This window comes from Camellia sinensis, chromosome 8 (genome assembly GCF_055761805.1).
Source record: "Camellia sinensis isolate YWXY chromosome 8, ASM5576180v1, whole genome shotgun sequence".
Taxonomy (NCBI): Eukaryota; Viridiplantae; Streptophyta; class Magnoliopsida; order Ericales; family Theaceae; genus Camellia; species Camellia sinensis.
The window spans coordinates 52653046-52675375 of NC_138968.1; the positions used below are offsets into that span (position 1 = coordinate 52653046).

A 22330-nucleotide genomic window follows, 5' to 3' on the forward strand; every position below is an offset into this window, starting at 1 on the left:
GATGCTAATTATGAGCATTGGAAAACAAAATTTATTGCTGGTCTTCCTACTCTTTTTACTGAAAGAGTAAGGAAAAAATTACGGGATCACCATAACCAATCAGCCATACCATACAGTCGATATACCTATGGTCAACTCATAGGTATAATTACAGATGAAGGTCTTGCTCTGTGCAATGATCTTAAATTACAGCAGCAAATCAAACAACAATATCTTAAAGGAAGAAAAGAGTTAGGTGAATTCTGTGAACAATTCACCTATGACACAAAATTAAATTATCCTTCCAAACCAAAGAAGAACAAATATGGAAAATCATCAAAGTATTATTCGAAAAAATCCAGAAAATATAAACCATCTAAACATTATGTTCAACAACAACAACCTTCTAAACTAAAAGGTAAACAGAAAATTTCTTACAGAAAAAAAGATAAATCCACAATCAAATGTTATAAATGTGGTCAAACAGGTCATTATGCTAATCGTTGCAAAGCTAAAATCCAACAAAAACTAAATGAATTAGCTTTAAACGATGAAGTACAGCAACAAATTTTTCAAATGATTTCTGAGGAATCCAGTTCTTCTTCTTCAGAAGGAGATATTGCGGCCTTATATTCATCCGACTCTGACACTGAGTCTAATGTACCTCCAGAAATCTGTAATTGTAAAGATAATATAAATCAAATTTCAAATGAAGCTAATTATTGGAAAGCAATAGTTGAAATGAATGGACTTGATATTGGTAGCCCCAGTATCAATGTTCTTACAGAAACTGAGAAAAGCATGATCAATAATGCTGATCAAATTATTGATCCAGAAATCAAACTCAAATTTTTAGAATTATGTTATCAACAGTAGAAACAGGAAGAAATGCTTCCTCCCCAACATTACAGTATGAAAGAAGTTTTCTGCAGAATTCAGCATGTAGCTGAAGAAAAACCTATTACAATCCAGGATTTAAAAATGGAAATAATTGCTTTAAAAGTTGAAATCAAACATTTACAAAATTCCAACATTGCTATTAATGCTGAAATCAAGAAGATTAATAGGAAACTCCAGACAAAAGAGAAAGGTCTCTCCATCCCTGAATCCAGTACTGAACAGGATGAAAACAAGTCTGAGCTTGATTATCTCATGCTTATGAATGCAGTAACCTTTCAAAAATGGTATATCATAATTACTTTTATTATAAAACCCGATTTTATAATAAAAGACGCTGTTGCTCTTGTTGACAGTGGCGCTGATATGAATTGTATCCAGGAATGGTTAATTCCAACAAAATACTTTCAGAAAACTACACAATCACTTACCAGTGCAAGTGGTAATTCTTTGTACATTAGGTACAAACTTCCAGAAGTTTTTATATGTAACCAAGGGTTATGTCTTCCAACATATTTTGTTCTAATCAAAAATATGTCACAAGCAATTATCTTGGGGATACCATTCCTGTGTTTACTCATGCCCAGTATTAAAATTGATTATATTAGCATTCATACAACCTTAAATAATCAACAGATTATTTTTGAATTCATTACAGAACCATATACCAAAGAATTAGATCGCATTACAGATCTAGTTAATTTTGAAGAAAAGCAAATTAATTTTTTACAAAAACAAATTTCTTTTCTTACTACTGAACAAAGATTGCAGCAATCTTCTCTACAGAATAAAATCAAATCTCTTGAAAAAGAGTTTCAAACAGAAGTTTGCAGTGATGTGCCAAATATTTTTTGGGAAAGAAAGAAACACATAGTTTCTCTTCCATATAAACCAGGACTTGATGAGCACACAATTCCAACCAGAGCTCGTACCAATCAAATGAAAAAAGATTATTTAGAATTCTATGAAACAGAAATAAGTACTCTACTCCAGAAAAAATTGATCAAATCCAGCCATTCCCCATGGAGTTGTACAGCATTCTATGTCAACAAAAATGCAGAAATTGAAAGAGGTGTGCCAAGATTGGTAATCAATTATAAACCTCTTAATGAAGCCTTACAATGGATAAGGTATCTAGTTCCAAATAAAAAAGATCTTTTAGATCGTTTACAGGATGCTATCATTTTTTCTAAATTTGATATGAAATTAGGATATTGGCAGGTACAAATTGCCGAGAAAGACATGTATAAAACTGCTTTTACAGTACGTTTTGGACATTTCGAATGGAATGTCATGCCATTTGGATTAAAAAATGCTCCATCTGAATTCCAGCATATCATGATTGATATTTTCAATCCTTATACAGAATTTGCTATTTGTTATATTGATGATGTTCTTATCTTTTCATCATCCATTGACTAGCATATTAAACATCTTAATAATTTTAAGAATGTTATTATCAGAAATGGTTTGGTGATTTCTACACCAAAAATGAAACTTTTTCAAACTGCAATTAAATTTTGGGGCCATAATATTCATAATGGCACTATAATTCCAATTGACAGAAGCATGGAATTTGCATCTAAATTTTCGAATGAAATAAAAGATAAAACTCAATTACAGAGATTTTTAGGAAGCCTGAATTATATTCATGATTATTATCCTAACTTAGCTACAGATGTTGCTGTCCTATACCAATGACTTCACAAAAATCCTCCCCCTTGGGGACCAGAACATAAAGAAGTTGTTTAGAAAATAAAGGCTAGAGTTAAGACTCTTCCATGTGTTTCTCTACCTCATCCCACATGGAAGAAAAATGTTGAAACTGATGCTTCTAATTTAGGTTATGGTGGCATCTCAAAACAATTTAATCCAAATAGCCAAAAACAAGAATTGCTACGCTTTACTTCAGGCATATGGAATAAAGCAGCAAAAAATTAGCCGACAATAAAACGAGAATGTTTAGCCATTGTTAAATGTGTCTTAAAATTTCAAGATGGCTAATTAAATCAACATTTTTTAATCAGAGTTTATTGGTCTACAGCAAAACGGATTTTCAAAAAAGATGTCCAGAATTTAGCTCAAAAACAAATTTTTGCAGCTTGGCAAGGCCAACTATCAGTTTTTCATTTTGACATTGCCTATATCAAAGGTGAAAATAATTCTCTTCCTGATTTTCTAACCCGTGAATATTTGCAGGGTCCAAACCATGTCTAGTAGAGGCCGAGGCCCAGGCCGAAGGGGCCGCGGAAGGGGCAATCCCTACCATACAGAATTTCCAAGGCTTAATGCTCTTTCCAGTAAAAAAGGAAAATCTAGCCAAATGGCTAAGGATGTCCTCCTGACACCTCCAGAACCTTATTTACATAATTCCATTATTGAGGAAACAATCCTCTACATTAATACATAAGATATCCAATGGATGGATGATCTACGGGAGATCAAACGGCGGTATCTTACCACACAACATTCTCTACCTCATTTTGATTAATACAGATACATCTATGAACAAATCCTTTCAGAAACTGCTTCCATTGAGTTTAAGCATACGTTGGATGATCCCAATTGTACTGCCAGCCCGATCAATTACAGTAAAGCTACCATGCAGAAAATCATGCCTATGCAGGCTTGGGGTATGCATCCTCATGTTACCAGAACTCTTGAGATTCGCAATAAGGAATCTCGTTATAGTTATTGAGATTATATTGATGCTTTTACCCAAGCATTTTATTATCAGAATTCCCCTCGAAGCCACTCTTGGTTTTTTCGTGTTCTTCCAGATACTCTTAAAAACGATCTCTCCAATTGGTTTCTCGTTTGGTGGGATAAAAGTTTGGTTTACAGTTAGATGCTTTTTCAGAATCAATTCACCATGCATTTAATGAATGGCAAATTGTTTACAGTCATCTTCCAGTCTATAAGGACATTTCCATGTCCAAATCTACAGTCCATTTTGTTATCCGCTTTGGAATTCCATGGATTTGGAAATGGGATTTCTAGTGCGATTTCCAGAATAAAATTCCTCGTTTGAAAAGAGTTTTCTTTCCCAAATGGTGGACTAAGGGGCTTGACACCCCTAAACAGCAACAAGAGATTTTACAGAAAATCAAGGCTCATACACAGGCCTGCTGGGATGCCACTCCAAAATTACTCCCAGTAACTCCAATCCAAAATCCTTTTGTCCAAATTCAAAATGAATTAAGGCAAAAATTTTCAGGATTATCTGAGGAAGAATTAATTGTTAAAAGTATGGATTTTATGAAAGAACAATTCTTGCAATCACTTTCCAGAGATGATACCAGCATGAAGTCTGGTTCCAGTAGCCATGGAGGTCTAGAAGAAGAACATTTTGATCCTCTTTTGGATGAAAATGAATTTACAATATTAGCAGGAGAATCCCAAGATCCAATCGATAATGAGCCAAACATGGGTGATTTTTGGGATTCATTGACTAGTTTTATTTCAGAAAAGATCAGTCAGGACAAAGACAGAAAAGGAAAAGGAAAAGAAGAATAATGATTCTTTGTTCTCCACTACAGCTTTAATTATGCAGCATCGGCAGAAAAAGCCAAATTCAGTACATCCCCTTTCGGCGAAAGGAAAGATGCTTTCACAGCTATCCATACAGCTGTCCCCTACCTACACTTATAGATAACGAGCTGACTCAGTAGTAATCAGGAGAGGATATGGACGATCGACTCCAACCATCTAGGACACGCCACCTATCCTCCTCATCCTTATCTTATTATCTTTATTTATCTATTTAAGGGAGGCCTCACCCTTGTTGAAGGCATAAGTTTTTAGAGTGTAATTTGAATTTTAGTATAAGTGTGTACTCTCTCTCTCTCTCTTAAGTGTGAAAATAAAGATCGAAGTTCTGATTGTAAGTATTTCTTTTAATGTATGCCCTCTATTGATTTTATTGTTATTCTGTTAAATGTTTTAGATTTCCATATTAATAGACGTAATCAGTATTTACAATTTCTTACTATATTTCCTAATGATTATTGGGGTATTGAACAATTAGAATACTGTAATCAACAAATTAGAAGAGTTCAATCCCAAATACAAGAACAAATTGTTGCTTGGGCGGGCTGTGTGAGGCCTCCACCCTCTCTACAGTAGATCATGAGACCATATATGGCATAATTTAGATTTAATATAACAATAATATGAATAGTAATATCCCTGGGTTTGTGCTTAATGATGGGTAGAACAGTGTCAGGGTTAGTAAGACATCACCCAAGTCACATAGAGGTTTATCCGTTAGCAGGGTATGCGGTTAGGATGTGTTTCTTATAAGTCGTTGACAGACATGCTAGCTTTTACCTGTGTGCCAAGCACCATTGTTGGTATCAGAGCCTTGTTTATTATTATTCGTATTATGTTATATTCTTTTTAAATTATACATATATGGTCACCATACAATTACATGAGTACTGCACCTTCAGAAGAAGTAGCCCCTACAGTTACCAGTACAGTAGCCAATACAATTGCTTCTACATCAGAAGCAAGAGAGCTTGTAGCTTACCAGGATGTCAAGGAAGCCCTAGATAAATGGACTGCATTAACCATGGTTTCTAGAGAGCGAGAGGAGAGAGATAGAAAGAACCGATAATCAGAAATAGAAAAAAAAAAAAAAAAAAAAAAAAAAAAAAAAGAGAGAATAATTAGAACTATCCTTAGACTATTAATGTGTGGCTTTTTGGGCAAAACAATTCAAATTTAAATTTATAAACCAATTGTCCTATTAATAGTTAAAATTCTAAAAATTTTCATACATATGTAGTAATTTTTTTAAGTTCCCACTTAGGAATAATTTTCCATATATTTTACTATTTGATACACATATCAAATGGACGCTTTTTTGCTTTTTATTATGTTTATTTTAGTACTTTTTGATGATTATTTTTGTGTTTTTCAGGTGCTAATCATTAGTTTAGAAGTCAATAGAAAATAGTGTATTTTTTTATTTTATTTTCGATAACTTGAGCCTAGTGCAAAATTTTGAAAGAAACTCGAGCTCACGCTTGGACAAGAAAGCTCAAGTTAAGACTAGGGCAAGAAAGCTTGTGATTGGGTGGATCTTTCTGTACTTGGATAGATCTTCAGTTCAACCAAAGCTACCCAAGTTATTTTTTTAGTACGATTCCATTACATCATATATTGTGATCTTGTTTACCTAATTTTATGTATTCGTGGAAGCTCAATTAAACTCTACAAAGGTTGGTTAAAAAGATAAATAAACCAAACTCAAATACTTTTTGAATCTTCTTAAGCTTTCAAACCAAGTTTGCATAACTCACTATTTTGTTTGAGTCGACTCATTTACAACTCTAGATAGAGGATTGCTATATATTATATTTCATCCATTTTTTTGTTCCACCTCTGATGAAATTCATCGAGCAAAAAATATCATCTTCTACTTATATAAATTATGTCAACAGGATATGAATATAAACTTACCAGATACCAAGGCACCCTTCATTGATGATTTTCAGTCGCAAGAATAATTGTACCAAATATTTCTCAGGTCACTTCTTCTATTTCCTATATTACATATATCTTTTCATCGTCGTGCATTTACCATGCATTTTAGAATTCCTCAACCTCTGATGAAGGGCCTTCTGTACAAGAAATGGAGCACACACAGGAGACATTTCTCTGCAGCCTCTAGTCCCATTGAATTTCCCTGTGATAGGTCCATTCCGATGGATTAATAGTTGTTTTTCCGTCATAAGCAACTAGGTCAAATGGTGAATCCTCACTAAATTCAGTGGGCATGGACTTCCAGTGTAGACAGGGTTCCCACTCTGCTTCCTTGAGCACCTTGAGTATCTCCTCGACAACTACTTTGCTTCCCCCAGCAGCTAAATGAACCCCATCTCTGGAGAGAAAGTTGAATAAGCATACAAAATTTACAATAAACTTCAATAGTAACATTCTTCAATAATAAACAAATAAATCATTCTGACTAAAAGAACAGTGGATGAAGAGCCATAATTTCACTTGCATGAACAATATGGTGAGAAAGAAATCTAAGCGAGTGACAGTTTCTCACAATTGGTTCTCAAAACATTCTTACTGTTGGTATTACTTTCAATCCTCTTTGATGTGTTCTTAAACCCTTTATCCAAGTGGATCTCCTCTTTTTCACCAGTGTTTCTGTTACTGTTTCTAACGGTAGCCTTATACCAATCAAAGCAATCTAAAAACAAATAACTTAGTGGAGGTCTGATGGAAAATCCTATCATACATTCAGCCGCTACTTGAGCCTAGTAGATTGCATATTTGTTAGAGAATACGATGAACTACTATGGCTGACACTAACATCTAACACAAGGTTCCTTTCCCAACTAGAACAGAAATCAGAATCAATGAATCAGGTGATGACATGTACCAATGATGTTTATCATGGCAGGAAAAAATCCCCATATGAGACAATTTAATCCAAGCCGGTGGTGTGGGAGAACAAACTCTTTGTTTGGAAAAGAACAAAGCATATGGTTTCCTAGAAATATATCAAATGTATTTTTTTTAATAAGGGAAACGATTAATCTATGTATGATTCTTAAACCACTAAATGTCATATGAATCTGCTTGATCCAAAACAGAGCACACTTGTGTAGACAACTCTCCCTCCAAAAAAAAAAAAAAAAAGCAAACAAACAAGCACATAACTGAAACTTGTTTTTTCAGGTTTCAATGCACGAATTAGCAATAAATACTGGTGGTGTATTTGAAGAAATGCATCTTAGTGTTACCAGTGCCACAACATAAAACAGTAATGTGAAGAAATGCATCCATTTATTATTATTATTATTTTTTTTTATCTAAATGTGAAAAACAGAATGGTATTCTGACTAAATGTATATATTGCATAATTGAGAAAAACATCGCCACATGAAACATGTTGACAAATACCATCACCATGTGAAAGGCATCAGCCATGGAAGTAGACACTGGTTACACTGCAGACCTAAGGCATAATCCAGGTTAATGGATGGTCTGTTAGCAACAAAGAATCTTTTGTGGCTCATATGCAGATGAAGTATCTATTCTCAAAAGATCAGCTCACAAAACACAACAACATTGAACTAGGGAATTACTTACAATTTGCAAACATTTCAAAGCATTGCTTCTTTGAGCACAGCTTTCCGCATAGTTTATTTTGGATTGTATAATATCTACTATAAATACTTCATCAGCATTTTATTTAGAGAAATTTTCAAAATCAACTATAACATAGAGCATAGCATAGGTCAACATCAACTGATCAATCTAATCTGTTACAGATGGAAAAAGCTCAAGAAAACTAGTAATGTCTTGTTAGATCTCAGCCTTTATGTCATGTCCAAAAGTGTAGATTGGTTATGCAGGCGTAGTACTCATTTTTTAAATTTCCAATTAGAATTATTCCAAGAATTTAAGTGTTCCTCTTACATCTCTGAGATGATATGATATGTGGAAAGTTGCAGTACATTTTCTCTTTTACAAAAAAAATTGACATTATTGACTGAACTCCACCTGTGTGTTGCTGCGCCATATGTGTGATTCATAGATCAGTGCTTATAAAACCTCAACAAGCAGTTTCTATCTCCTTGCAATAAGTATGGTCAATTTGATGGTCTTCACACTAAAGAAAAGAAAATAGGCTTAACAAACTTACGTGAAGCAAGCAGTTAACCAATCATCTCGTCTCTGAAATGCAGTCCAAAGATCAACAACCTTCATGCCCATCTCCCGGCACAACTCTATGCAGGCTTCTGAATAACTTCGGCATAATTCATTTGTTCGGACTAGCTCACTAAAATATTTACTGTTTTTAAAGATAAAACCTGAATTGTAAGATAATCCATAAATGAGAATGAGAACCAATAAACAAGACATGTACTTAAGCACCTCGTGTTTTCTTTAAGTTTGGCCTCGTTGACAGGTGGACAGCTAAGAAAAATTACACGTGTTGTGTCTGAAAGGCTCTGATATTCATACATAGGGTTAGAATGTGAATCAAGCAATGGCCCCTTCGATTTTACCTAACAGGACCAATATTATCCACCCATATAATACAAGGAAACATTGTATATGAAAACAGGTACCTTGAGATGAAGTGCAATCTTTCTCATGTTTTCAATATATTCAGGAAGCGGAACATGAGGACCCAGGCCAGATGAATGAGACCCCATTGAATCATTACCACCAAAGTAAACGATCACCAGAGAAGGCTGAGTAGCTGCATCCTACAATCAATGAAACCCAACACCATATCAGAGCCAGCTGTTTAAGGGGAAAATATCAAGGAAAGCTGTACCTATATATGACGCATTCTTAAATAAGGTGATGCAAATCATACTCCATTTCAATAAAAATTATATGCAGCATATTTTAGGAGCACAATCAAGTTATCAAGTTTGCTAGAGAAAAGATAGTAGCTCTCAAAACATTTACCAAACCATATGCAGTTTCTGCTATATATGTAAAATTCTAAGTATATGGTCTGCAAATAATTCCACAGAGGTGTATATTATGATAACAAAAAAAGAAAAAAAAAATATACCAATAAAATCTATTCTTACATTACATGAACTAATTAGGCTTAAATTCCAATACCTTAAATTAAACCCATTTCAAGATTTCAAGGTCTATTATTTGTGACATTTTCCAGTGGCAAAATAAAAATAACCAACACCACTGCTGTGCACTCCATATGTGGCACTTTGAAGATAAGGTCACAACAAATGTTTTCAAAGCAGATTTTATTGACAGCTAAAAAAAGTGTACCTTTGGAAAAACTTGATCAAGAACCTGAACAGCACGTCGTGAATTCCAACCATAGTATCCACGTAACACTATGTCCACCTATATCACAAGAAAATATTATACCACATAAAAATGATGAGAAGATATATAAGATCAACACCATAATCTAACACACTCGATAACAAGAAGGATCATAAATTTTTCTTGAACTGGACTTCTATAACGTAAGAGGCGTGAATGTTTGCTATCTAACTGATTTTTAAAACTGATTTGGGTTTAAACAAGAAATTAGGGAGTTATGCCCCCATGTTTTAGAAGGGTAGATTGATGGGTACTATAGAGATTACAGCACACATTAGTAATGATTTATAAGTTTAGAATTTCTTATTAGTGTGCGAGTGGGCAACCATCTAAGAATTTAATAGCTAATCTAAAGCGGCTTGGTAGAAACTAAGACTTGATAGCAAATATATAGTCATTTTGATAAAATCTGAAATTAACCTATTTTTACTTATCTCCATAAACCAGACTAATTAGAGAAACCTGTACTTGGCAACAATTATTTGCACAAACATATAAAAGTACACTGGTGTAGATAACTGGAAAAAAATGCAACTATTATTCAACTCAATAAGTAACCCAAAACAGTTTCATCAAAAATAAAAAATTAAATAATATTAATCGGAGTCATTTGGATATCAGGAGTTAGTCTGGAAATTAACAAGAATTCTTAGGGGATGAGATGGCCCAAAACTAAGTTAGTAAGCAAAACAATGCATGTTAAGCAAGTAAATGTGAAGTATAAAAGCATAAGGACATCCTCACATCAATAGCTTCCTTTTGGGGGTAAGTTCTACCCAGAGTACCAGGGATGTGTAGGGGGTGTGTCCCTAGTCTGCAAGCTGCAGGTGTTGCCAGTACGCTGGGCATGAAGGAGGGTTTGAAGCAATTCGGTACTAAAGTAATGTAAACTATAAAAGCGTGAGGGTACACTCACCTCAATAACTAGCTCTGGGGGTTGAGTTATACTCAAGATTGTATAATAGTAAGAATGTTAGGTTGTTGTTCCTTAATTGAATTTTGGAATAAGTAAGAAAAATTGCAAATAGCTTAAGAATCATGGCAACTATACAATACAAACGATGAGAAAACTGGAAGATATTGAAGTTGAACATAGTTTGTTTGGGCGTATCCTGAGAAACTTATTCTATAAATTTAACCCAGAAACGAAATTACCAGAAGGCATTAAAACAGAAGGTTGAATTCACAAAGAACATGAATTTAACCACGAGAAATGCCCCATTACCAACCAGTCAACTTTCTTCAAACTCTTCTCTCTCCTTTCAAAATTGTTTGCCACCTCATTAGAAGTGTAATTGGGGGGTGATGGGATGTATCAAAACTCTTAGATCTACATTTCAAATTTCATCATTTTCAAAGAAAGAAATCGAACAAAACAGACACAGACAGAGGGAGAGATTACTTTGCGAGCGTAGATGTCAGCGAGAATGGAACCCCAACCATCATTGCTGAAACTGAGCTGAACAATGGAGGATCCAAAGAGAACAAACTGAGGCCTCTGTGGTCCCACCATCTCTGTGGATGAGCAAGTGTATGTATGATGTTTGGATGGATTGGTATGGAAATGGAAAGTGAGAGAAGAGTGGAGAGAGGATGGTTGTAGTAATAGTTTGGTGTTTGGGGTTGGGAATTTGTAAGGGGAGGAGGTTTGGTGGGTACAGTAGTAAATACTGGCCACCAAACAAACACTAGCCATCCATTGCCAACTGTTTGAAGCTCCGACATTAATGCAACTTAATCTGAGTTTGGTGTATTGACTCAGACTTTTGTCGCTTCAACGGTTGGATCATATAACAGGCTTCGAGATTGTCGTTTACTCAAACCTCAATTTGTTGCCTCCTTAATACTAACAGACTTTTGGAATTTAACGCCTGCTTTGGCAAATGACATTAATAATAAGAAAAATGCTTTGGGCACTAATTAGTGCTCCCACTAATTAGGTGGCAGTGGGTCTCACCATTAATGATGTGATGTTTTGATCTTGGAGTTGTATTTTTTTTTTTTTTACTTTTTTAATGCATTAGTGCTATTAGTCGTGATGTTTTTAGTGGGATGAATCATTGTTGTAATAATAATTATACAGTAAATTACACGGTAACTTTTATAATGTTGATATAATTATATTGAGTTACCTCATAATTTTAATTTATATAACATTTAACCACATTTTTATTAATAATTTGTTAATTATATGAAAAAAAAATAATTATTGTGTTTGGTTCCTGTTTACTAAACTCATTTTTTTAAAAAAAATTTGGAGTACTTGTTTGGTTATTTTGAAAACGAGATAAAGTTTTTTGAAAATTAACATGGCAATATTTTATGATGTGATAATATATTTTTTTAAAATTGTCTCTCTACTTAAATTGGAGATAAATTTGAATTTGCAATAATAAATTTTTTAAAAAACCAAACAAGGATCCTTTTTTAAAATAGAGTTTTTAAATTACTTTTTGGAAAAATAATTCAAAAACTAAAACCATACATGATGAGATGTTATTTTTTTTACATGATAACGTATATTTTATGTTTTCGCAATATTTTTATTAGTTTCGATCCATTTAACTTTACTAAAAAATAAGTCAATGTAATAATATCAAGATTGTGATACTTATTATATTTATTTTTTTCAAATCTCAGAGAAAGTCACCATAATTATACGACATTAATATTTGGACAAATTACACCAACTTTCTCAAAAAATTACTCATATTACACTCAACCTCGTTAATATGAAAAAATGACTCGAACCTCCCTAGTGGGCCTGAAATGTTCTCTCTTTTAATGAATTTGACAAAATGATAGGGAAATTTTATTTCTACACACAAATTTCTTTTACTCCACACGCTTAATGAAAAAAAAAATTAATTACATTTTTATTCTAAAATAAAAATACCAAAATATCATTTTATCTTCTACATCCAAAACCCTAATTTCCAACTGACCCAAAAATTTCTAACCCTAACCAGTCGTCGCACCACCGCTGGCCTCCTTCCTTGATCACCTCAATAGGGGGTGTGAATTCAAGATTGAGTTACAAGCAACAATTCCATCTGTATGGCAGATCAAGCATTGCTAATGATAGCATGTCCCAATATAGACGGAGAGGTGAGCTACTTTAATGTAGAAAAGGAACAAGTGCAGTCAATGGTTAGAAGCCATTTAAAAAGCTTATCCAGAGAGATGGAGTCAGGTATGTCACGTTTGCAGTTTTTCTTTTCAACTGCATGCAGTGGTTTGATCTTTCAAAATAAATTATGTCAATTGGGGAGCAATATAAGTATGAACTCTCTAGTTGTATAGGCAATATAAAATTTGGAAACAGTGTGTCATATTTTTGGGACAGACTATGGCGGAGGCTATGGTGGAGATGGCAACAGTGACTAGTTAGGATTAGAGATTAGGGTTAGTGATGGAAGGATGAAGAAGAGGGTATTTCTGGTATAAAGGATTATGCACATTGTAAAACATTTTTTTTTTTTTATATTCATTAAGTGTGTGAACTGAGATATGATGTGCACAAAAATAAAAGGATATGTGGAAATAAAATTTCCCAAAATGGCGTATTTACTCTTTTATATTTTATATGCTTTTACTACTTTGCCCTTTCAATTGTTCAAACCCACTTTTTCTCTTCTATATTTTTTCTTATACTTTCGAGTAATGCTAGAGACACCAAATTTTCTACCAAACAAATGACCAAATGTCTCACATGGGTGTGGGGCCCACAAAATTGCGGACCCCACACCCATATGAGACATTTGGTCATTTGTTTAGTAGAAAATTTGGTATCTCTAACATTACTCTATACTTTCACCTATTCGCTAGCTATTCACCCAACACCACCTTCCACTATCTACCTGCCTAAAAAACCCTTATAGCCAAGACTACCACATCATCAAAATAAAAAACCTATAAAAAAAATTAAAAATAAAAAAATTCAAAGCAAAACCCTAATCATCTCATAAACCTTATCTGAATAGAATCAAAACTCAATTTAACAAAATCGATAGAAAATCAAAAATTCAAAGAAACAATTATGAGGTAGAATGCAACAAAGGTAAATAGAAAATGAGGGAGGAAAGAGTAAGGAGTGGCTGATAGCGGTGGAAGTGATGGACTAGTTAGGGTTTCACAACTGGAATAGTGGATATTGGACTATAAAGAAAATAGAGGAGAAAAGTGAGACGTAAAACAAATGAGGGAGTAGACACAGAGTCACGACGCAGTGGTGGGGTGTCGTTGGGTGATGTTGTGGCAGGGCCGTTTGGGTGAAATTGAAAAGGGGTAGCGTTGGTGTCGGGCCAATATTCACCGTTGTTGGGCTACTGGGGAGAAATAAGGTTTGTTAGTGGCGACAACTTGAGATTGAGTAGATTAATTTTATTTAAATTTTTTTTAAAATTAAAATAGAGAGATAAGAGGAATAGGGGTTTGAGTAGATTAATTTTTAAAAAAATTGTTAACAAAGCTAAAAGGATAAAATTGTTTTTTTATTTAAAATTGGATGACATCAGGAAATTTTATCCATGATTCATGAATCTAACAGTTGATTAATAGGGTAGTTGTAAGTGTAACACAATTAAATTTTCAAGCGGGTTCGAGACATTTTCCACACCAATGGGGTTGGGTGTAATTTGAACAATTTTCAATGGAGGTTCGTGTAATTTGCTATTAATTTTTTTATTTTTTAAATTTTTTAAATTTGAGTTTTGTTAATGTGTATTTAGAGTAGTTGTTAATAGGCTTAATGGATAAGGTTATAATATTCATCTATTTTTACTATATTACATTTGATGCATCACCCTAATTATCAACAATGCATTAGAGATATATATTAGTGGTGAGACTTATTACACTAATATTACACTTATCATTTAATGTATTTTTATTGAAATTAATACATGTTTTTATTATAAAAAAAAAAAGTGCTGCTATTAACACTCCGTCAATTATTTTATACCCCATTTTTTAGGATTTTTATTTTATTTTATTACAATAATAATCTTAAATAAAATTACTAAAAAGGATATCAATAATTTTGGGATATTTCATCTCACAATTAAGCTCACACACCCATTACATCATGAGTTAGGGTTTATGAGAGCACCTACCTCCATCACCACCCATCCATCTTGTCCAAATTTTACCCACCCTCAAAACCTTAAAAACCCTTGGGCGGTAATATTCCGATAGTAATTGTTGCAACCATTTGATTATCTACACTTCTCCGGCAATGACAATAAGTGGAAGTTTTTTTGGCAACCACAACTCCATGAAATGAGAGGAGTACAACAATAAAACCTCAGAGGAGGTTTATAGCTTTGATGGTGTTCTTATCTTAGAGGAAATTGACATTGTAAGGGTAAGTTCATTGAAAAAAAATGACAAAAATAATAAAAATTGTTGGTCATTTTTTCGAGACTAAACTCCTAAACATATGACCGATATTTGAGAACATAAGCCCGAACATTATTTTTTTGTTTAAGAATAGGTAACCAAACATTTCTTATTTGTTAGGAACAGATAATCGAACATTATTAATGAACTTTTTCAAACTTTAAAATTACAAAACCCAAGTAAAATAAGGAATAAGAATTGAAACTGTCAGAGAATTCAAAGAAACCCACATGAGAGATTACAAATCCAAACTCGTGAAGATTGCATAATCCACAAAAGGGGAATTTTGAATCAATAACAAAACAATCCTACGTTTATTTTCTCAAGTCATGAACAAGTATGCGGAGATGAAGGAGTAATCACTTTCATGGGTTTTGTTAGGGTTTTTGGGAGAAAGACTTTTTGGGTGTGGGGGTGTGCATTCAATTGAATGAGTGAAATGCTTTTACAATGATAATTTTGGTATTATTTGGAGGGAGAAAAATAATTTTAAGGATTTTAGAATTTATAAGTGGAGGTCCAAAGAAATAGAGGCTCCAAAATTATTGATGAGATGCTAATAGCAGCAATCTTTTTTAATAGTTTTACATATTTTCAAGACACCTCATACATACTTCCGAACATTAAACGATACAAATGGAGCATTTGTTAGAATTTGCCATATTAACAAGATAATAAGCATGATGTAGTATAAAAATATAATAAGTGTAGCATTATTGTAAAAGAATAATGTTATATAAATAATAAAATATATATATACATAATTTTTTTTTTTTTATCTAAAATGACTTGGTGGCCTTGTTTTCTATTATTTTAAAAATAAAGGTCCACTAATATGACTTATATTTTAAAAAAAGGTTTGGTTTCTCTCAAGTGATCCAAATCGTTCACTTTTTAAGATTTATTGAGTATAATATTCATATAAAAAATTAAGATGATTGCACATTTTAAAAAAATGAACAATAAATATAATTTTAAAAATAATTATTCATTTTTTGTAATACAAATTTGATTCAAATATATAGTTACCGATATCCGATCATCTAAATTTTTTGCATGAATATTTTACTCAACGAGTCTTAAAAAGGGAACAGTTCAAATCACAAAAATTGGTCCTAAAATGGGCTTACCAAACCCAACTGTTCTCTTAAATTGAGATGGTCAACTTGAGAGAAGTCAAATGTTTTAAAAACTGTCACATGAAATTTTGTATAATTTCTTCATTTTTTTTTTTTTTTGGCTCATCATTTTTCCACTTAAAATGTTGGGTTTTGCTAACAAGTGCCTCTAAGATACAAGTAAAATATAATAAATAAAATTATACATTCACTTCTCTCCAAATTCAATACACATTTACTAAAACAATACACTTTTTAATAATTTTACATATTTTCAAGATATTTTGTATACACTTTATAACATTAAACAATGCGTAAGGTGTACTTGTTACCATTTTCCTAAAATGTTTATGCAATTTTCACATAGGGGGGCAGTTAAGAAATGTATAAACATTTATCGTTTTTGTTAGCTCATTAACAAGAGCCTCTCATTTTTATGGATTTTTAGTCCAGAAGTCTATTAATAAAAAAAAAAATTGGGTGGTTAAATGCTACACTAAGGCCTCATTTGAAAACAGGATTTTTTTAGTAACTTTTTGATTTTTTAACTAAAATATGATGTTAAAAAAATTAGTATATTTGTGATGACTTTTTGACTTTTTATGAAAAGATGTGTAAAAAGTATAGAGAAAATAAAATTTTTGACTTTTTAGTATAAATTGTCAGCTTTTTTATTTTTTTAATACCTTTTTAATTTTTTGACTAAAAAAATTACTTGTCAAACGAGACCTAAATGGGTAAACTAATTATAGTTGGGGCAGAGACTTCATACTAAAAACATGTAGAGCCCATCATAGTGTGTGGTGTGTGTGGATGCAATTGAAGTAAGGCCAAGTTTGGGAAGGCTAAATAAGTGTACTTTTTGTCTTTTTAGACTAAAAAGTTGAGGTTGAAAATATGAATGTTTGGGTTAACTTTTTGACTTTTTATAGAAAAATGTGTAATAAAAAATTGTAAAAATTAATTTGTAGGGAAAAATTAGAATTGGAAATTGTGCAGCCGTAATTGTTGACTTTTGGTGAATAGTAATGACTTTTTAACTTTTTAAGTAACTTTTTAACTTTTTGGCTTTTTTTAAACTACCCAAACTTCGCCTAAGTTTTGCACCATCTATCTGTACTATCTCCCGTACTATGGCAAAACGTTAACATTCTTGTGTTTGAAAGTTTCAAATTATTTTTCACAAGTTTTTTAATTTTTAGAATACAAAATATTAGTGTATTTGGTTTAAATTTTTTGAATTAAATTTTTTAAAAATTGAATTTTTTGTTTTTCATGTTTATTTATTTTTAGTTAATATTTTTAAAACTTTAAGTATTGGTTTTACTTTTTTAGATACATTTTACTTAAATGTGTCTAAAAAGTACAATATTTGTGAAAAAAATATTTTAAAAAATTAATAAATACACAAAATACAAAAAATGTACTAAATTTTCATATATTTTTTGTGTTTTTGGTATTTAGTGAATTTTTTAAAAAAAAATTTACAAAAATTATACTTTTTAAGTGTATTTATGTTAGGTGTGTCTAAAAATAAAAATAAAAAAATTGTTTAAAATATTTAGAAAATTCAGTAAAAACAAAAAAATATGAAAATAAGAAAGTAAAATTTTTTAAAAAGTGATTTTAGAAAACTCAAATCAAGCAAAGTGTTCTAATTAGGTATTATTTGTTTTAAGTCACAACAAATTATGTATATTTATCAATATGGAAATAATTATTTTTTCTAAGTTTTTAAATTTGTTCTTTTAAAAAATATTTAATGATACAAAAAAAAATACACGTGTCAAAATATTATTGGTTCTTTCTAATTAGGTATTATTTTGTTTTAAGTCACAATAAATTATCCATATTTATCAATATGTAAATATTTATTTTAAGTTTTTTAAATTTGTTCTTTTAAAAAATATTTAACGACACATGAACCTTAATTTGAATTTCAACAATAGAAAAAAAATCATGTAATCAAAATTTTCATATTTGGTTAGTTACTTTATTTACAAAATATAGTTAGACATCTTCTAGGCAAGTATCACAATTTAAAAAAAAAAAATAATAATAATAATAATTTGTAGTAGCATAATCAAATTATAAATACATAACTCAAACATTTTTTCCCTAATTCATATTGGTCATGTTAGGTCCCTTAGTCTTGCCAATTTCGCGAACAAACATAGTTTATCGAGCTATAGAGTTTCTTGGAAATTTGGCTAGCTCGCTTGAGCGAAGATACTTCTGTCCCAATAGTTTCACTATCTGCAAAAATACTGGGAAGAATTATTGTGCGCTCAAGCAAACCTTTTGATGGCTTGAGCGAAGACAGTTAAGGAATACACGCATATCAGTCTCATCGCTCAAGCGAGAGATCCTGCGCTCGAGCGACCGTCGTGGCCTTGTTTGCTATAAAGATGCATTTCAGTCAGAATTTAGGGTACAACTTCCAAATTCTCTTTTTGGGTTTTAGGGTTTTCTTCTGGGGTTATTTGCTTGTTTTCCTTTGATTTCTTTGTGAGTTTGTTTATGGATCAAGAGAGTTAAATCAAAAGGTTGTCGGTTTGATTTTATCAATACAAGAGTGTTGTTCTTCAATAGATTTTGAAGATTCAAGCGTGAAGTATTTGAAGCAGTTCGAAGCTACGCGTGGTCATTGATTCGACATGGATGTTGTGGATTCAACAGCAAGCTGATCAATTTTGAGACGAAGGCAGTGGTGAAAGAGATACAGATTGTTGAAGACAAATTGATAGAGTTTGGTAATTTGTATTCTTTCTTTCTTTCATAATGGAGTGATTAGTGGCATTTCACCCGTGATTTTTTAATCACAATTGGAGGTGCTCCAATTATGGTTTTTCCACATAAAAATCGGGTGTGTCAATTTATTGATTTTGAAGCAACAATCTAAACCACTTTCGTATGTGCTAGATGATTTAGATTGTTAGTTTTAACTGGTTGGGAATTGTTGCAATTAATTCTGGTCTGAATCACGAATCACTTAGGTTTTTCAATTAGTATCAGAGCGGATCACTCTTCGTTTTTATCAAAACTATAGGAGTGTAATTTGTGATATGGATTCAATTCGCGAAGGTAACTCGACCCATAGACCTCCGTTTCTTGATAGTGCAAACTATTCTTATTGGAAAGCTCATACGAGGGCATTTTTAAAATCTATTGATAAGAAAGTTTGGCACTGTGTGATCTATGGGTGGAGTGAACCTGTTGTCATCATTAATGTTGTTGATATCCCCAAACCACTTGATAGATGGGACGCAATTGATTATCAAAACTCGAGTTGAAAAAGTAAAGCTCTCAATTCCCTCGTTTGCTCCGTCACACTAGAAGATTTTCGCCGTATTTGCACGTGTGAGGTAGCAAAAGAGGCTTGGGACATTCTTGAAAATATTCACAAGGGTACTACTGTTGTTAAAAGATTAAAACTTCTACGTCTCACCTCCTCTTTTGAAACTCTTTTTATGCGTGATGATAAAATGTTTGATGATTTTTATGCTAAACTTATTGACATCGTGAATTCTTGTTTCACACTCGGTGAAAAAATCCTTGATTCTAAGGATGTTTTTTGACGTCATTACCAGAAAGGTTCCAATCAAAAGTGACAACTATGGAGGAGGCTCGGGATGTTGAGAAGCTCAAGCATGATCAGGTCGTTGGAAACTTCCAGACTTATGAAGCCCACCAAATTTCTAGGAAAAAACAAAAAAAAAATATAGTGTGGCTTTTACCAGTGCTCATGAGACTGTTAAGAACCTGTAGACACCCCATTTTTGACCGCCCTTAACACTTGGACGCTTTATTCCGAACACCCGATGATGAAAGTTATACTGTGCAATCTTTTGAATTCTTGGCGAAGAAATTCGGATTCAAACTCTAATCCCAAACCTTGCACCCCATTTTGGCCAAATTATTTTAGACCGTAAAACCCACTTTTTCAAAATACTTTTCCAAATGCTTCTATGATGTACGAGGCTCGCATTTCAATTAAAACATTGCACTTTTCGGTAAACTGAGCAAGGAGAAAGTAAAAATGAATGGAAGAGAATTGAATTCTTTGAAAAATCTTTTAAAACTTCTTATTTATAGGTTTGGAGTTGAAGAAAATTAGAGTAGAGGGAAGAAACCTAGTTGGGGAAGAAGTTAGGCATGAACCATTAAAGAGAGAGTTGAGCAGCCTCCACTAAATCAGGCCTACTTTTTTGCACACTTAGAATTTAGATGTGTGGCCACTTCCATTGGAAAGTAGGCTTCTGGGGCTTCAATTTAGACTCAAGAATGACCAACAAAGGAGTTCGGATGAAGGAGATATGCCAATTTGAAATTGGGCCTGAATGCAGATTTTGAGGGCCGATCGTGGATCAGTAAGAGCCGGTCGTGGATCAGTGAAGGCCGGCCAGGTCTCAGTGGCGTCAGGCAAACAGCTGGCGGGAATTGAACAAATATCTTTGTTTGAAGATATTTTTGATATTTTGGGGTCAAATTCTATAAATAGAGCCTCTTCCTTCAGAATTCAAGGTTAGAAAAACCTTCCAAGAACATTGAGAGAACATCCATCTTCCTCATTGCTTCCTTTAACCCTCATACCGCCTTTTTAATTATACATACACAATACATGCACCATTGGAGCTTGGTTCTTGAAGTTTTTTGCTAGAGTTTCAAACCATATTTCTTAAACTCGAGGGTGCTTTGGAATCAAGTTTGTTTAACCAAAGTTTTCTCTCTGCAAGAGGTATAAGGTTGTCACATTTTTCCTTGCTTTCATTTCAATCTTTTTCTATCTTTTTCTTGTATTCATACACTGTTTTGGGTCCATTCCAAGTGCTGAAACTTGGGGTTAAAGGGCTACCAAAGGTAGAGAGGTTTAACAACCTTTCTTGCACCTTCTTCCATAGCTCATACCCCTTGTTTTCCCACTCCTTTCTTTGGTTTACATGCTGATTTTCAGAGTTTAAAAAGACTGAAAAATGTGATTTAAAGGTTCTAAAAGTGGACGGGTTAGTCATCTGTCCTTAGTCTTGCTTACTAGTTTTGTACCTCCTTGTTCTTCCCTATCTTTTGATGCTCTTTTAACATGATTTTAGCCACTGTTTTTGGGCTGGTTTGGGACTGTTCTTGGACTGTTTTGGGGCTGAAACATGTGATTTAAAATTGCAAAGAGTGGAGGGGTTAGCCACCCCTCCTTAGGCTTTGTTCCATAGCTTTTTCTCTACTCTTTTTACTTACTTTCTCTTACTTTTAGCTACTTTTTTCACCTATTAGGGGCTGTTGTTGGGTTGTTTTAATTTATTTAAATAGCTTATGCTTTGATTAGTTTACTTGTTGTCTCATATGTTCATATACATAACTCATTGCATGTTTGTTCTAGCTTTGCTTTAAGTAATTTCCTTGTTTAAGAGCCTCATTTTAATAATCAATTTACCATTTATTACTTTCATTTGAGAGTTGTTTCAAATGGTTAATGGTTATTCAACACAAAAACTAGAGTTTTGCGTTTAATGACTTCATCTCTACGGAGATTCATTGTCAATGGTGTAATCTCTCTTTCATGTTGAGAATTACTTCCCATTGGACGCTTCTCTCCTTTTAAAAGACTTAATCACCATGGACAAATGGACTAAAGAATGGCAAGGCCCAATAAAATTGGTTTAAAACTTGGATCAACGCACTTAAAGAAAAGGCTTAAAATTGCTTTGACTTGGCCGGACATTATGCCAAGTTACTTATGTCAAGAGTCGTCACGTGTTAATCCATGGCATTTTGACGATTCTTGAAGCGTTGTAACCACCCTTTTTGAGTTCATACTATGACAAGAGGGAGGGGTGGTCTTATTCTTTGCATTTTATCGACTTTTGTCCAAAATTGTATCCGAGACCATCAAGCAATCAACTTACTCATTGATGGCTTTGGAATCAATTTCAACTTTCTCTTGAGGCTTTCCCATGACAAAGAAGGAACGAAGGACAAACAGAGTTTGAGAATGCTCTATCTGCACTGATTTCACCTCAGAGCACAAAAATAGAGTTTGCACCAAATCATAGCACAACAGGCCCTTTGTAGGCCTGGCCAGCCATCAGTAATGCACGGCC

The 22330-nt window shown here is 33.0% G+C and overlaps 2 protein-coding genes across 3 annotated transcripts; one reads left to right on the plus strand and one right to left on the minus strand.

The window, feature by feature from the left end:
- The first annotated feature begins 867 nt into the window (after positions 1 to 867).
- On the plus strand, positions 868 to 2298 carry LOC145797759 (uncharacterized). The gene has a single exon (XM_082885173.1). The coding sequence runs from the start codon at positions 868 to 870 to the stop codon at positions 2296 to 2298; it is 1431 nt and encodes a 476-aa protein (XP_082741299.1).
- A 4029-nt stretch (positions 2299 to 6327) lies between these two features.
- Positions 6328 to 11527, minus strand: LOC114323869 (GDSL esterase/lipase WDL1). Of its 2 annotated transcripts, none has more exons than XM_028271540.2 (6): positions 11120 to 11527; positions 9658 to 9735; positions 8976 to 9116; positions 8779 to 8855; positions 8546 to 8695; positions 6328 to 6763 (listed from the first exon to the last, which is right to left on the minus strand). In XM_028271540.2, exons 1-6 carry the CDS (start codon positions 11411 to 11413, stop codon positions 6550 to 6552), a joined length of 954 nt encoding a protein of 317 aa, XP_028127341.1. In that variant the 5' UTR covers positions 11414 to 11527; the 3' UTR covers positions 6328 to 6549. The 2 variants fall into 2 exon arrangements, with proteins under 2 accessions (XP_028127341.1, XP_082738755.1); XM_082882629.1 differs by lacking the exon at positions 11120 to 11527 and adding an exon at positions 10462 to 10890.
- Positions 11528 to 22330: the final 10803 nt, after the last annotated feature.